We start from the raw sequence: 15,668 nt of genomic DNA on the forward strand, positions 1-15,668 counted from the left end.
ACGGGGCCGGGGGGGACGGTGGGCGTCGTGAGCGGCGGGGGTGGGGGCGGGGCGGTGCTGAAGGAGTGCGCCCACTGTCGGAAGGCCATCACGGAGCGGTTCCTGCTCAAAGCCCTGGACTCCCTCTGGCACGAGGACTGCCTCAAGTGCGGCGTCTGCGGCTGCCGTCTCGGCGAGGTCGGCTCTACCCTCTACACCAAAGCCAACCTCATACTCTGCAAAAGGGACTACCTCAGGTGAGACACACTCTTTTCCCTCCCCCTCTTACCGCCCTACCCCTAAATAACCACAAAAATTCAATTATTTTTCAAAAAGTTCAAACACTCTATTTCCAAATTTGCCAAAAACCCATCAGGGAGTACCCACACGGAGAAAACAAACTCGTGCGTGGGACCCGAAGTTTAGGTCATATGGATCTCGAAAGTTTTCAGATTGAGCATCTGAACACTTTAGGTCTAGCTGCCGAAGTTCGGATCACACATCTAAAACTTCAGTTCTTACATCTGAAGTACTTCGGTTCTCACATCTGAAGTACTTCAGATGTGGAGAACTGAAGTTTCAGATGTATGATCCGAACTTCGGCAGCTAGACCTAAGTGTTCAGATGCTCAATCTGAGAACTTCAGAGATCCATATGACCTAAACTTCGGGTCCCACGCACGAGTTTTTTTTCTCCGTGCATGGAGTACATAGAGTCGTAATGTAAATGGGAGAGCTGGCGCCAAGTTGTGCTCGACGAGTTCCGAGCCCGGTGTGCGCCGAGCCCGGGTCACTTTTTCGATACATTTTCGATCCAAAATGGCGGTGTAGAATACGTGGTGATTCCTATCTTCTGTGTTTACATCGGATGGCCGGGTACCCGTGTATCGTAAACAATCGATTATGTATCGAAAAAGTGACCCGGCGTCACGCAGGAGTCTCGGGATTCGGGACCTGGAAAATGCTTAAAAGTGGCGCCAGCTCACCCACTTTCCAATTACATCACGACTCTATGTACTCTATGAGAGTACCCTACTACAACCCACGATTTGACTTTTTGATTTTGAATTGAAATCACACTTAAACCTTCATTTTATCATCGAATTCGATATTTTGGGGTCCGCAACATGGCAACACTGACGCGGCAAAAAAAATTTTGTACGGGCATAAAAATTTCAGGAAAGTCACATCTTATACCAAGTGAAATCATACTAAAAATTCAGATCGGCCGAGGCAAGGATGAGGGAGAGGGGATTTAATTTGTCCCTAGGCCAATTTTGCTATTTTACCCCTCAAAAACCACAAAAATGCGATTATTTTTCCGAGAGCTCCGATGACCTATTTCGAAATTGCCCAAAAACACATCAGAAAGTACCCCACTACAACCTCCAACTTGAATTTTTTATGTACCTTCAAAGTTCTTAATAAGTCAGTTAAACGCACCGTGAGGGGCTTAAAGACCCCAATTGGTCCTTTCATATTCCTTATTCTTAGTGGCTTTTCTTTGTTTCTTTCAGGTTATTCGGTTCTACTGGCCTCTGCGCCGCGTGTGATAAACCTATTCCCGCTTTCGAGATGGTCATGCGGGCGAAAAGTAATGTTTATCATCTAGATTGTTTTGCCTGTCAACAATGTAATCATAGGTAAGTTTGTCACTTTCACCTCTTCTTCTGGCTTTTCATGGGGGCAACACAACGAAGTCATGAATCTAATTTTTGTTTAAAATTAGTTCATACTTAAGTAGAAAAAAACGAGAAAAAAAAAGTCCCGAAAGAACGCCAAATCTGTTAGTTTTCCCCAAAGCAGCAAAATATGAGCGCTCTTTCAACGTTGCATTTTCTTTTATGTGGTTTTGAATAGCAATCGGCTCTATGCATTATTGCTGACTATCCGAGTCTACGGTCTTCGTGTCACGTCGTTGTTTGCGTGGATGAATGCAGGATATGAAAACGAAGAACTCTGACCGCCTTCAAATAGGAAAATAGGCAATCCGCACATCCTAAGTGTTAATATAGTTGTATTCCTTCGTTGACCTAAGTCTCACTCAATCCTTCCTTGCCGTGCGAGAGGAAGAGTGGGATGGATTGAAACGAATAATCAGTTTAACCGCATCTCGAGTCACCGATTTGTTTTATACAATCCTCTGTTTCTCCTCGTAAGAAGCAATCAGCCGGTATCAGATTAACAGGAGACGATTTTTTAATTCAAATTTTTAATTTCTCTAATTTTTTAATTTTACATCAGAGCTGATTTTCAATTTTATCTCCGCATTTTATCCCGCCAATCATAATTTTTTACAGGGTTCAGACTCTGTTTCAAGGATACGTCACGGCCAGCCAATGGTCTGCGCCCTTTTAACCTATGTTGACCGTAGAAAATGATAAGTTTCGATTTTGATACATAAATTGTTTATGTTAAATCGACTTTTTGAGAGAGAAAAAAATTGTTATAAAAAAAACAATCTCATCAAGACAAGGGAAAATGGGTATTCTCACACAAATTTTATTCAACTGAAAAGGCTGCGTCCTTTACGGAAGAGGCATTATATGTACTCATTCTTAGAAACTACCAAGAAAACGATTTCCTTGTGATAATGATTCCATATTCTCTTCGTATTCTATCTAATGAAGAATTTTCACACAAAAATTTTATTGCTTCATCTGAGAGCGCTTAATAAGCTGAGTTCGCAGTATTTTTCATAATTTTTTTTTCTGAAATGAGAAATCGGAGAAAAAATATTTAAAAGTGAGAAAATGTGCCGCCTTGTGACGTCATCTGGCGGCGTTTTCCATTGCAACACATGTATTTTGGCAAATTAGGTTCTGTCATATTCCATCGGTTAATTGTTCAGTTTAGAAACTTAGGATATCCTCGTGCTCAGTTTTCTCAGCAGTTTCTTTTTCAACATGGAATTTACAAATTTTCAGACACCTGCAAATTCTCCATTGTAAGTATTTTCTCCTAATGAATATTTACGTATGTTTCAGGTTTTGCGTTGGCGACCGGTTTTACCTTTGTGATAACAAAATTTTGTGTGAATATGACTACGAGGAGCGGCTCGTGTTTGCGAATATGGCTTACAATCCTAGCAGCTTAGCACATATCAGAAGGCAAGTCAGTCAGTTGCAGGTAGGGACCAGGATAGGTAGCAATCTTGGGGAATGAGCGTTTCAATTAACCCTCTCAATCTATGCACCCCTTTAGACTGAACTGAGAAATGAAAAACAAGCCGAAACAAAAAAATGCCTGCTTCCCTCCCCTTCAGGAGAAAAATATACCTTCCACGATTTTATTTCGACTTTTTAAACTGAAGTTCATAGCTGAGTAGTATAAAAGTAAAATTCAGTAAAAAATGAAAAAGATAAAAAGGAAATATACGAAGTAAAAAAAATAAATGAAAAAGAGTACACAAAGTAAGGAAAAGTAAAAAAAAAAGTAAAAAAGTAAAAAATGGTAAAAAAAGTAAAAAAAGGTAAAAAAAGTAAAAAAGTAAAAAAAGGTAAAAAAAGTAAAAAAAGCAAAAGATAGTATACAAATTAGAAGAGTAAGAAAAAGTAAAAAAATCAGGAAAAGTGAAAGAAGTAAAAAAGTATAAAAAAATAAAACGAATAAAAAAGTAAGAAAAAGTAGAAAAAGTAAAAGAAAGTAAAAAAATTAGAAGAGTAAGAAAAAGTTAAAGAAAATAGGAAAAGTAAAAGAAGTAAAAAAGTATAAAAAAATAAAACGAATAAAAAAGTAAGAAAAAGTAGAAAAAGTAAAAGAAAGTAAAAAAATTAGAAGAGTAAGAAAAAGTTAAAAAATTAGGAAAAGTAAACGAAGTCAAAAAAAGTAAAATTAAGTAACTTTTGGTATTAAATTTTAACTCGAAACTACCTATGTCAATCACAGTATCTCTGGAGCATTTTTAGAAACACCTATTGAATCGGTTAAAAGGTCACAAAAACTTGTTTTGAAGGTAGAATTTTGTGAATATGTAAAGAATAATATTATTTTGTAAAACTGCAATGTTCCTGCACTAAGTAATCAGAGAGCTGTTGTTCTTTGAAAGCAGTAGATGGACCTGTCATCCATTAGGTGTTTCAAAGAGTAATATCTCCATTTATATTAAACCTGGGAACCTCTTGCTTGACAAATTTTACTATCATTCTGCTAATTCATTGGTTGTAAACATCAAAACGCAAGTTTACAATACGCACAATTAATTTACTAATTTTGTCACAAATTTCCTCATTAAAGATTTGTAGTACCTACTTATGAAGTAGGTTTAGAAAGCTCCTATAAAAGATTTCTTATTTTCTTTTTTAAAAACAATTAGGTGGGGGGGAGGGGAGAGTTCTCTTTTTGAAAATGAAATGGTGAGGTTTTTTGAAAAATATTATCTTTTTCTCGATTTCGCTGTACACCTAGTCTTGTAATGAGTGAAAAATTTCAAATTATTTGCCATTTAAATGTTCGACACCCAGACTTGCTTTTGAACCTAATTATCTCTTGATACTTACACTCTTACCAGGTTCCCCCACGCTCATAAAGTAGCTGTCATGGTTGAATACTAAAAACTAGTTTAAATCAAGTCGAAACAGTTTTGCTTAATGGACCCCCAGACAAAGAGTTAATTGGAGCTCAAATTACCTATCTCACGATGAAAATATTCAAATATTGATTGACAGGGTACTGTATCAGATTTGACTGTTGGAAATGAAGTTTCAAAACTTGAAAATTTTGTACAAAATTCCTGAAAAAATTTTCAAAACACATTGGTTTAATATGGGATCCTCTCTGGTTTTCTTTAAGAAAAATTGCCATCTTGCAATTTTACCAGCACTATTCCCACGTATTTTACAAAATTTTAACAAAAATCGCTCATTATTTTTTACACCTGTATCAAGCATACCTATAGGTATTGCATTTTACTTTAGGTACCTAAGTTTCGCATCACTATAAAATTTTATACCTACATATTTATAATTTAAGAAAAATTTGATGCCAACTTTTTTTATGCTAATATGACATGGACACTGAATCTACCAGACTCTGTATCTCGGTTTGCGATGTTGTAGACTTCCTATATTACTTTATTTTTTAAATGGAAAACTATTCAGTGTGAATTATTGGAAACTATATGACTTTTCCTCTCTGAGCAAGGAAAACTCTGTGAAAATTTTGAAGAACGATATTGATTTGTTCTCCTTTAGAAAAATAAAGTGGGAGCGGAGCTTTTTAAACACGGCGAACGAGATACATGCTCCGATAGTCTCACTGTAAATATTCATCTGTGTGGAAAATCCTTGAAACGGTTTCCTATTTTTTTACAATTTACAGTTTTTTTACTTAACATCATGGTCTTAATAGTCAGTGCTACTAAGGCACCTAGTAATGGGTCAGAAATTGTAATTAGGGCTAAATTGTCTTACTTTTTGTTTGTGCAGCCAGCAGCAGGAGCAAGAGGCAATGTAGGGGGAGGAGTGGAGGTGCGACGGCAAACGTGCGGCGCCTCTTGTTTTCCCTCGATCCCAACCATGTTACCATCAGCCACTCCCCCTCAGATCATTCAACAACAGCAACAGCAGCAACACCGCGATGACGGCTCTAGCGGCTACGGCAGCCCCGATTCAGAAACTTTCGAATCGACCACTCAATGATTTTGTTTCTTGACACCTGCTTCCATCCCGGTAAGTACTTATTTTACCAACCCAAGTACCCAAGTAGCACAGATTGCAATAAGTAGCGATTACATTGTAAAAATATTGCAATTCCACCGAGTGTTGTGTATGTTGCCTAGCTCCTATTTGAAGGGGCATCATTTATCGAGACATGTTGCAATAAAATTGAAATAAGTTGCAATTTTTCATTGCACAGCATTTTGCCTATCTCTCTGACACATGGAGCTCATTTTGTTGATTGTTTAAGATGGGCATAAATCGACTAAATGATGTAAAAGTATTGCAATTTAATTGTAAAAAATTACAATTTTATTAACATCAAATAGCAATTTTATTTCAATATTTTCGTTGCACTGTGCTACTTGGGGTATCAGTGATCGCGATAAGTTGTGATTTGATCGGAAAATGTATTTCTATTTTAAATAGGTGTTGATTTATTGCAGCATTATTGGATAAAAAAATGCGAAAAAAGTGTTATATCAGGTATCGCATAAATTTGCAATAAAATCGCCATTTTAGGTATCGACGGCGATTTATTGCAATATCATCGAGCAAAAAATCATGATAAATTCAGATAAAATTCCGATTTTACAGAAATAAAATTGCGACAAGATCGAGGATAATCCCTCAGATGTTGACGATCCTAGCAATTTTATCGCCAAAAAATCTTAAAAATATCGCGATGTCTCCGTCAATAAATGCTACTTGGGAACTGGCAGCAAAACTATGAAAAGTGTAATGATACGAGTATTACATTTCTACCTATTGTAGGCACTTACCGAATTTTCTGAAGAAAATGAGTAATACTTACTTAACATAATTCAAGACCACCTACTCTTAGTAAGTACTCTATGTGAGTCCAGACTTCAAAAAAAAGGGGCTTTAGCCAATTTCTACCATTTTTTGAAAGTACAATTTAATTACCTACCTATAGTGGAAAATGCCGAAAATTAAAAGAGTTACTTCTCACAAAACCAAAGAGCTCAACTTCAAAAAGATTTTATTTAAAGAAACTCTTATTCAGTATAAGCTTTATTAAGATGCCACTATGTAACTTTTCTGTCCTCTTGCGTTTTGATTTTCAAATAAAACCTTTTTTTAGCCCATCGTAGGTTCCTAGTCCTCAAACCTAATTTCATAGGGGCCTTCCCCTTGGAAAATTTGAAGCCTTCTCACCCCAGGTGTTTAATGTAGGTAAGAACTGCTGTATTTTATATTTTTGTCTTCCTTATTGTTACAGGGCCAAGTCTCATCAAGTCAAAAACGGTGGATGCAATCATGCTCGCGCTTCGAAACTTCTGCTCATGTGCCCATGAAACTTCAGTTATAAAAACATCTTCGCGTCTACTATTCCTCTTGCCAATAAGCTTCTCTCATTAACTGTCTCAAAACTGAACCCTATAAACTAATGGTTTAATAACCAACTAATTCAATTACTCATTATAATTGAAACCAAAATTTAAGAGTTCACAAATCGTTGCGAGGAAGTAATGCTTAGCAGCCTAAAACCTCAGCACATATGTCTTTACCTTTTTGTACAGAGCTTAAGAGAGGGAGGACCATTTTAAATCAATAGAATATTTGACAAGATCGTAGCTCTGTACTAGTGATAAAAAATGAATAATTGGCAAATTTTTCCCGAAAAGCACCAATTTTTCAATCATTCCTATATTGCTCATTACTGTGTTTTCTGTAATGTTAACTTTAAATCCGTTTTTAAGTTTAATCTACCCTCAAAAATAATCCTCTTTTTACAGCTCTCAGTAAATAATTTTAAAAATGCTGCCCAAATTAAGAATTGAAATGGTTGATAGGCACCAAATTTTATTTCCTGAGTATGTTAACCAACTGACTTCACCAAATATAATGCCATGAGAGTTTAATGTACTGAGAAAAATTTTAATACTCTCCAGGAAATTTTTAAGTATCGCAGCTCTGAAAGGAAAAAAAAAATTAGGGAGTGATTGAAACAATGCAGCAGCAAAGAAAGTCAGTTATGTGAGGGAAGCTGCCTTACATTCAAAAATAAGTAGGTAACTTGGCAAATTCTGCTATGCTAAGGAAAAACGCCGTATGAGCCTTCAGACGTTGCCAAGTCTCCTTCAATAAATACCTACCGAATTTAATCTAAAATATCTGAAAATTTCAAAGAAAAATGTGCATGAATGTCATCCAAAATACATGTTTTATCAAGGGAAATTTGGCAACTCTCGAATGTTCTTACGGCGTTCTTCCTTAGCACGGCATAATTGCTATTGATCAAATTAAATGACATGTTCATCAGAATCTGGTTCTTTTTTCTTTTAAAAAAAAAGAAAAAGAAAAATAACGAAGCTCTGTCTATTTTAGAGCGTCAAGTTTCGAAGAAAAATGTTGTTGATTGTTTTCGTTTTTATTTTTGTACTCATGTTCTTAGTTTTAAAATTGTACCATTTCCTCAAAGGGGGAAACAAGGAAGTCTTTTGTAGAAACTGTACCAATTTGAACCCTAGTCACTAGGTTTTAAAAATGTAACTAACGATGATGATAGCATAGTTATATCTCTTCGTTCTAGTCTCTTCCGCTGCTTGAAGCATTGGTTCAGTTTTGTACTCGCAGTTACAACTTGCACTTGTGTTGTGTCCCTCAGAGGTGTTGGCTCGCAGTATATCTGCATGTGGCCTGTTGCCATTTTTGTAATGAAGGTTTCACGTGACAACACCAAGTTGAGACACTTTTGACTTAACTTGTGAATTAATTTTTTCAGTACCTAAGATCTGATAGACAGGAAAAAAAAACCTAAGCTAAGCTATCTCTGTCTCTCTCCCCCTCTCTCTCCCCCCTCCCCTTTTGACAGGTTTCCTGAATAATCCGCATGTAGTAGCAAAAAAAAGATTACAATTTCGTAGACATACATACGTTACCTTTGTTAATGCCAATGCTCTGAGGGACAAAATGTTTCTTATTCCTAACTGTAAATATATTCATAAAATTAAGCTGTCCAATGTACCTATCTTCTGTCAGTAAAATTCAAAAATCTTGAACGAGAAATGTATCTACAAGCACGCACCTGTTGAGGATCAACGCTAAAATAATGATCAAATTGAAAACTGCAGAAAGAAGATTCTAATAATTTCGACTGTGGATTAACCCAAAAATAATTTGACGAAGATGTCTCATATGGATGCATTGACATTGAATTCTTGATGAGCGTTGTCTAAAGATGCACTCTTCCCATCTTATTTTTGCTACTGTTCCATAACTGTTCTAAAAGCAGTCTTATGTTGGTATCTTTGATCGCTTACTTAGCTTGCTTGTAGAAATATCAATGGCTAATCACAGAAATGTACAGAAATAGAAATTTTCAACATCTTGGTTGTGATTTTTGAAAATTACCATTATTTTACTTTTCACGAGCAAAAAGAAGGGGAGTTTAGGGGAAAAAATACCTAATGGAAATTTTCAAAACGATTTATTGACTGGTTTTCCAATTGAAAAATAAGGTCTGTAATGTTACAATTCGAAAATGTGGTTTGAAAGTTTATCCATTGATACAGTGTGGTCAAAGAAGCGACCAAGAGTCCGAAATCACAAATCTGTTGGTTAAATTCATGGCCTATGTAAGTGTGGTGCTGTGTATTCCATAAAGCTGATCATTTTATCTCACATTAAATCAAGATACATTTTCAATTTCAATTTTACTTCGGACGAATTTTGCTCAATTTTTCAATATGATGTGTTTTGCCCCTGAATAGAGTAAATTAGGGGTGATAAAACGAAATTTCGGGCTTTTAATTTGAGACGAGTTGAAAGATTGAAAATTTACACTGCCACCAAACTAAGGAAAACCTTTTCTCTTGCATAAACAAAGAAAATTTTTTTGAAAGGCGGAAACAGTGGCAAAGCAATGCCTTTGTTTAATAACCATAGTGCTTAGAAATTTCTTTTTTACCTAAACCTGAGTTTCTTGAAATAGGCACGAGGAAGGTTGTAATGTTAACTCAGTGTGCTAAAGAGATTTTAATGGATATCAAGTCTAAAAACACCAAAATTTTACCGGGCCGAATTGCAATTGAAAATGTTCTTTGTCCTTTTCAAGATACAGAAAAGAGGCTTCATCAGGATTTTGCTCAGAGAGCATTCTGTATAAACTGTATGATACTGTATAAATAACTAGGAAAAAACCCACTGATGTCACTGTACGATTTTATTGATAGAATTGTATAGAAGTTAAATTGCTATATTTTAAAGTCCTAGTCTTTATGATGCCAAATTAGGTATTTTTCTTTATTTTTATTACTTTATGATTAGGAATTCCAAGTTATTGTTTTTCTTACTTTTTATCGAAATGGACTCCCATAACGTTGATGTTTGTACATAATTTTTGTTTTTTCTCTCTTCTTTTCTCCTTTTTGAGGTGATCCTTCACACACTTTGCAATTTATTGTTTTCACGGTGGCGGTTTGAAGGGATTTTAGGTGCAAATTAGCCGACAGTGCTGACTCTCTTTCTTATTCTTTTTACTACGGATCGAAAGATTTGGGTCTTACATTGACGAAGCAGCAAATTGTTCCAAGATCAGTAGACTAAAGATTTTATGGAAAACGAACTCAACATTTATATTTTTACCTGTTTTTACTCGTAGTAATTTTATTCCAAAAAATACCTCAAATTGAAGGTACCGAAATAACACCCGCTTTTTGTCAAAAATTAAATCCTAAGTATCAGCCTGCTCTGCCAAAAGATACAGTAAAAAGAATACTGAAAGGACAAGTGTGTTAATGAGTTATCATTATGAAATTTTGATATCTGTTCACAAGATCTGAGCTTTCAAGATACAGATCTTCTTTTTGAAGTGCAGTCATTTCCATCAACTTTTAACTTTCTATGGAAACTACCTCTATAGACTGATTAAGTGGTTACATCAATTGACATATTGCCATTAAATTGCGTCGCCTTTCAAGAGTGCAGCAGGATGATTGATATCAAAACAGTGTATATTTGTTCTGGGTAGAACCATTGAATGTTTCAAATATCGAATGATGCAATCCCTAGGTCAGTCTATACTGTGTCATGAAATGCGCCTGTTTTCCCATCTGGCAGCATCTACTCATTAATTTATTTTTTCTGTTGTTGAGATGCTTTGGGATGCCCCATAGATTTTCCTCAAGATTTTCCTCCTCTGCGTTAGGAACACTTTTTCAATACTAATTGCAATGTTTCAATTCTTGAAATTTTTTATCTCTAATGGGTATATTAGTTACACAGTTGACATTTATACCTCCAAAACTTAAACTTGATCATTGCAGGTCTGTTAAATGAATAATCAATCTTTTAGATTATTCCCTAAGAAATCCCATGACTGTTGTGCATTTTCTATTCTAGTTTGATTCACTGTCTCCCGCATATTCACAAGTAAATCTTATTTTATGAGTCTTTTTAGTTCCAATCATGTTTAAAAAAAATTGTTTATTGCGAGTAGCTGTCTGTATGTAGAGGCAGTAGTCATACTGTATTACAAAAAGATCTCATGAACATCAAGAGCCTAAGAAGAGATCTCAGCAAGCAAAAATCTAAGTTCACAATTAATTATGAGTCTACTATTTTGTAGGAGGTAACAAAAATGCATTTCCAGTCTGAATAATCTGTCTGTGAATTCCATACAAAATCAAAGGTACAATCACATGTATGTCTCAATGTGAAAGTGACTGCGTAAAGTAAAAGATGAGCGTTCTGTGTTCATTTCAGTAATGTTGAGAAATTTTGGAAATGCCCACACTGAAATAAAATCTAAAATCAATGGTTTATTCTAATTCTGACTGCTCCTTGCTCAGTGTTTTGCTGAAGTTAAGGCGATATGGACCGACTTCAACAGAAATGTACCAAGTCACATTAAACTTGGACTGAGAAAAATAGGTTTGAAGTTCTATTCCTCATGAGCATTGATGTTCAGGACACAGTTCAGTGACTATTTTCATGTTCAAAATATTTTTTCTCGACTTTGAAAGTTTGATGGGAGAAAATTTACGAATAGTTGAATTTAAAACCACATATGTACTAACAGCTCATTTTTGCCCAAAATGTGACTTAGCCTGCTTCTGTTAAAATCCGTCCATATGATGGAAACTAAATTGTTATTACACTCTGCCAATTTAATTCTTTTTATGTTACAGTTTTAAAAAAAAATGTGCTTTTATGTAATCTTGAACTCTTTGAATGATAGTCCTTAAAAGACTTAGTGTTTTGTTACAAAAGAGATTGAGTAAGGTGGACCTGTAAGCTCAGAGGTATACGAATCAATAAATATTTTGTTGTTTTCAAAATTTTGTTCCTTGTGTCAAACATTTCTTCCTTCTGGAAACAATGGGGTTTTTCCATGACTGAATGTCTCACTTCGAGAAACATTCAACTCAAAAACTGAAAATTTACTGGGAAATGAAAAAAAAATTGAGCTGAGGATCTGTGAGGATTATATTCCTACCAAAACGAAAATTTGATACAAAACTCGAGAGGCAGTTGGAAATCAATAATTTTTTGGGAGACAAAAAATAAGTAAATTAAAGGTCTGAGACAGATTTTCCCACTAATACATTTTGCTTGAAAAATCGTCAATTGGGCTGTCTCTGAAAGAAATCAAGATGTTTGTGCCATTAAAAACTAGACATAAGAGGTCATCAACATTTTAGGAGGAAGTATACATGAGTTCTAAGGGAGAAAGAGTGAATAAATGAATAAATTCATTTTACCCGAAAACTCTTAAGCTTTAAAAAGGAGAAAGTCATTTTGTCACCTTCCAGCCAAAGTATTACAAGCGAAACTTTTGCCGAGGCTTTATTTTTCAAAACTTTTCAAACTTGTCCAATTTTCCAGAGAAAAACTAATGAACAGAATTACCTACAAATATTTCATATTTCTTTTGTCATCAAAATCTGTCTCTGAAATTTTCATAAAAATATGTGCAAAGCTTAAAAGAAGGATAAAAACAATGTTGAACTGTCCAGCAACATAGCGTTTAATCTTGAAAGGCACTTGTGATACTTCGGCCAAAAGGTGGGGATTTCTGCTACTGATGCCTATTGAACCTTCAATAATAAATACGCATCCACAAAAATGGCAGTAGTGGAAAACTATGTGCATTTATCTTTCAGATAAGAAAATTCAACTATTTAAAGGAAAAGAAGTCTTTATTTTAAACACATAATTCTGATTTCACAATCCAAAAAGACAGTACATAATCTTATATCACTTAGAGGAAGCTTTTGGCTGAGTATTGGGTGAAATACATTTTGATCCTATAAAACTTATGCGAACATTAATATTTAAACAAAAAAAATTCTTGGCGAAGAACGAGAAACCTTTGATCTTGAATTTGATTAACACAAAACTCAACACCTCTCAATCACAAAATGGTTCGTGCAGCCCTAGCAATGAAAATTCCCGCACTTTTTTAAGACTTTCCAAGACCTTCTTCAGAATATTTTCATACACACAGAGTTTACCCCAGTACTGTAATTTTTAATGATGAAAATTCGGTCTTGTTTTATGTTTTTGTTAACTTCGCTCGAAGCTTATCAACACAGTACGCATCAGACAGTTGTGCATTGCAGAAGTACTGATGACACTGCTGCCTCTATTGTAGCGAGGACTCCGAGTCTGCGTCAGCAGTTGGATCTCTTTGAAGGTGGATCGCGATTCGTAAAATTCCAAAGGATCTATTAATTATCAAATGCTATATTCTTTCTTAACAAGCATTATTTGGTGACAATTAGTGAAGAGTAAAATTCAAGTGCATATCAAGGCCACACAAACCATGCATGATTTTTCATCATTTCTAGAAAAGGCACAGATGATCAATGACACAAAAGAGACAAAAACCGTAAGATGTAGACTTTTATACAAAAAAACCCAGGAGGTATGAGGGAATAAAGCATCACTGAGTGAATGGAGCTCTTGCAAACACTAGGGGTTTACAATTTAGTGATTGCTTCCTAAGTAAGATTGCAAGACAAACACAATGATGCTGATGGTTTTCTCAGAAATCAACTCCCAAAAAAAGCTCTTAAAGACAACTCTATGGATTATTTAGCATTATCTATGAATAGCGAGTTGAATTGAGTAAAGGTGTTCTCTCTCATACGAAATGGGAGATCTTCTCCATTATTGCCTCAACTTGAAGTTTTTTTAAGAGCTCTAGAGTTAAATTATGATGAGTATCGTGGTACAATTGTGTTCCTTGAGAAAATTTTCTTGGAGATAACCGGTTCAATTGTTAATCCCTCTCTGCATCCAACGATTCGACAAGTGCGATTGATCTTGGCACAGCTATTTTTTTCTTCCTACCACCCATTTGTAGCACCTTTTCCTCAGAGGGAAAAATTAATGAAGGATAAAAAGAAACATACATTGGACATTTCTAAAAATTAGCTCACATAAACATACAGCTTAGTGACAAAGCTCATAAGGACGTTCTTTTTTTAAAAAGAAAAAAAGAACAAAGTAGTTGTCTTATCAACACCTTTGCTGGGGATTCTTTTTGTGTAGAGAAGTTGGGGGCCGTATGTAAAGTAAACACAAGATATGTAGTTAAAAATGGCATTAAGTTATGCTAAGATATAAACCATTTGGGTAATGAGGAACGGCAGGTTGACACAGTAAAAGATAGAGGCGAAGTAAATGTGTTTCCAAACATCAAACATAGCATCACCACTAATTTAGTAATACTTACTTTAAAATAGGTAATCCACCGTTCTTTTTCAGAATTTGATGAAACATGATCTAAACATTTGTAATACTTGCAAAAAAATGTTGAGTATTATAAATTAAATGAGGGTATCATCCCCCCCCCCCAAAAAAAATGAAACAGGAGTTTATGGTGGCAGTTAGCTTTAAAAATACTCAGATGAAAGATTAATACTGTCTCTGATAAAATACTGCAATTTTGGGATGAGTCCCTTAATCATGGAGATTAAACCTCCTTGCTGAATTCGGAAAAATCTATGATCTTACAAACTTACCATGCGTTGTTGACAAAAAGGTCTACTGAGTTATGCTTGACATTTGCAAAAACAGGTTATCAAACAAAATAATCACATTATGTACATTATGACTCTTTTTCTCGACTGCTTGGAATTGATATCTAAAAAATTTGCATTCTAAACATAATAGAATATTTTCCAAAATCTTACTTCAACAAATACTGTTTGTGTACATAACAGCACTAGAATTAATTTTACGGAGAAAATACAAAGTAAAATACTTCAAGTTTATCTTCAGCTTCAGGCTCAAAAAAATCCACAACGTCTCACCGCTAAAATTTTACTCTAAAACCAACGATTATGTTGATAGTATGATAGATATAATGAATCCTGATACTTAAAAGTTGTAGCAGCCTATCTCAAGAATGCATTAAGAACAAAGAAGCTTTGAGAGTTCAACAATGGAAGCAAGACATAGATAAAAATTTTCGCTTTTAGGACTTAGTGAGTGAAAGAAGGAAAGCAGCTCAGCTGGGAGGGATGGCTGAAATTACTGAGAGTGATTACTTGTAATTGGTCCATTTTAGATCATTTCACTCAACCCTATTTTTTCCACTATCAATTTTTTTAGAGTTTGTTTTTAGCTTCAGAAGGCAACTATAGTTGCGTAAGTTAAAACAAAATACTTCTACTTGCAATCATTGAGTAAAACTTTTCATAGAATTTCCTAGAATTTTGTATGCATATGCTAAAGACTAAGAGGATGCTGCACAAACTCAAATAGCGTAATCTCAAAAATGATACAAAGCCAAGGGCAGATTTCTTACAAAAAATCACTGAAAATTTACGTTAAAGGTGTAAGCGTAAGCTAAAAATACTGCTCTGATCATATTCATGCATAAAAATAGTGAATACCACTTTTCTAGAAATGAGACCGTCCATGGAAAAAGTCAAAATAGAGGTGTTGTTGCGGCCGCTTGGAAGGAGGTTATATGAACGTTTTAATGAACGTGAAACTCCTAAAAATTTGTCGAACAAAACTGGATATATAATGCTTTAAAGTAATTTGAACAAAA

General features: G+C 35.0%; 1 protein-coding gene across 1 annotated transcript; it reads left to right on the plus strand.

Annotated features, from left to right (window-relative positions):
* Positions 1-12: 12 nt before the first annotated feature.
* Positions 13-11,944, plus strand: LOC109043829 (LIM domain only protein 3; the record flags this gene model as incomplete). The annotated part of the gene is made up of 5 exons (XM_019061149.2): positions 13-236; positions 1,496-1,621; positions 2,966-3,107; positions 5,405-5,647; positions 6,879-11,944. Coding segments are annotated over 4 exons (705 nt in total), but the record flags the coding sequence as incomplete, so codon positions are not given.
* Positions 11,945-15,668: the final 3,724 nt, after the last annotated feature.

Source organism: Bemisia tabaci, chromosome 3 (assembly GCF_918797505.1).
Source record: "Bemisia tabaci chromosome 3, PGI_BMITA_v3".
Classification (NCBI taxonomy): Eukaryota; Metazoa; Arthropoda; class Insecta; order Hemiptera; family Aleyrodidae; genus Bemisia; species Bemisia tabaci.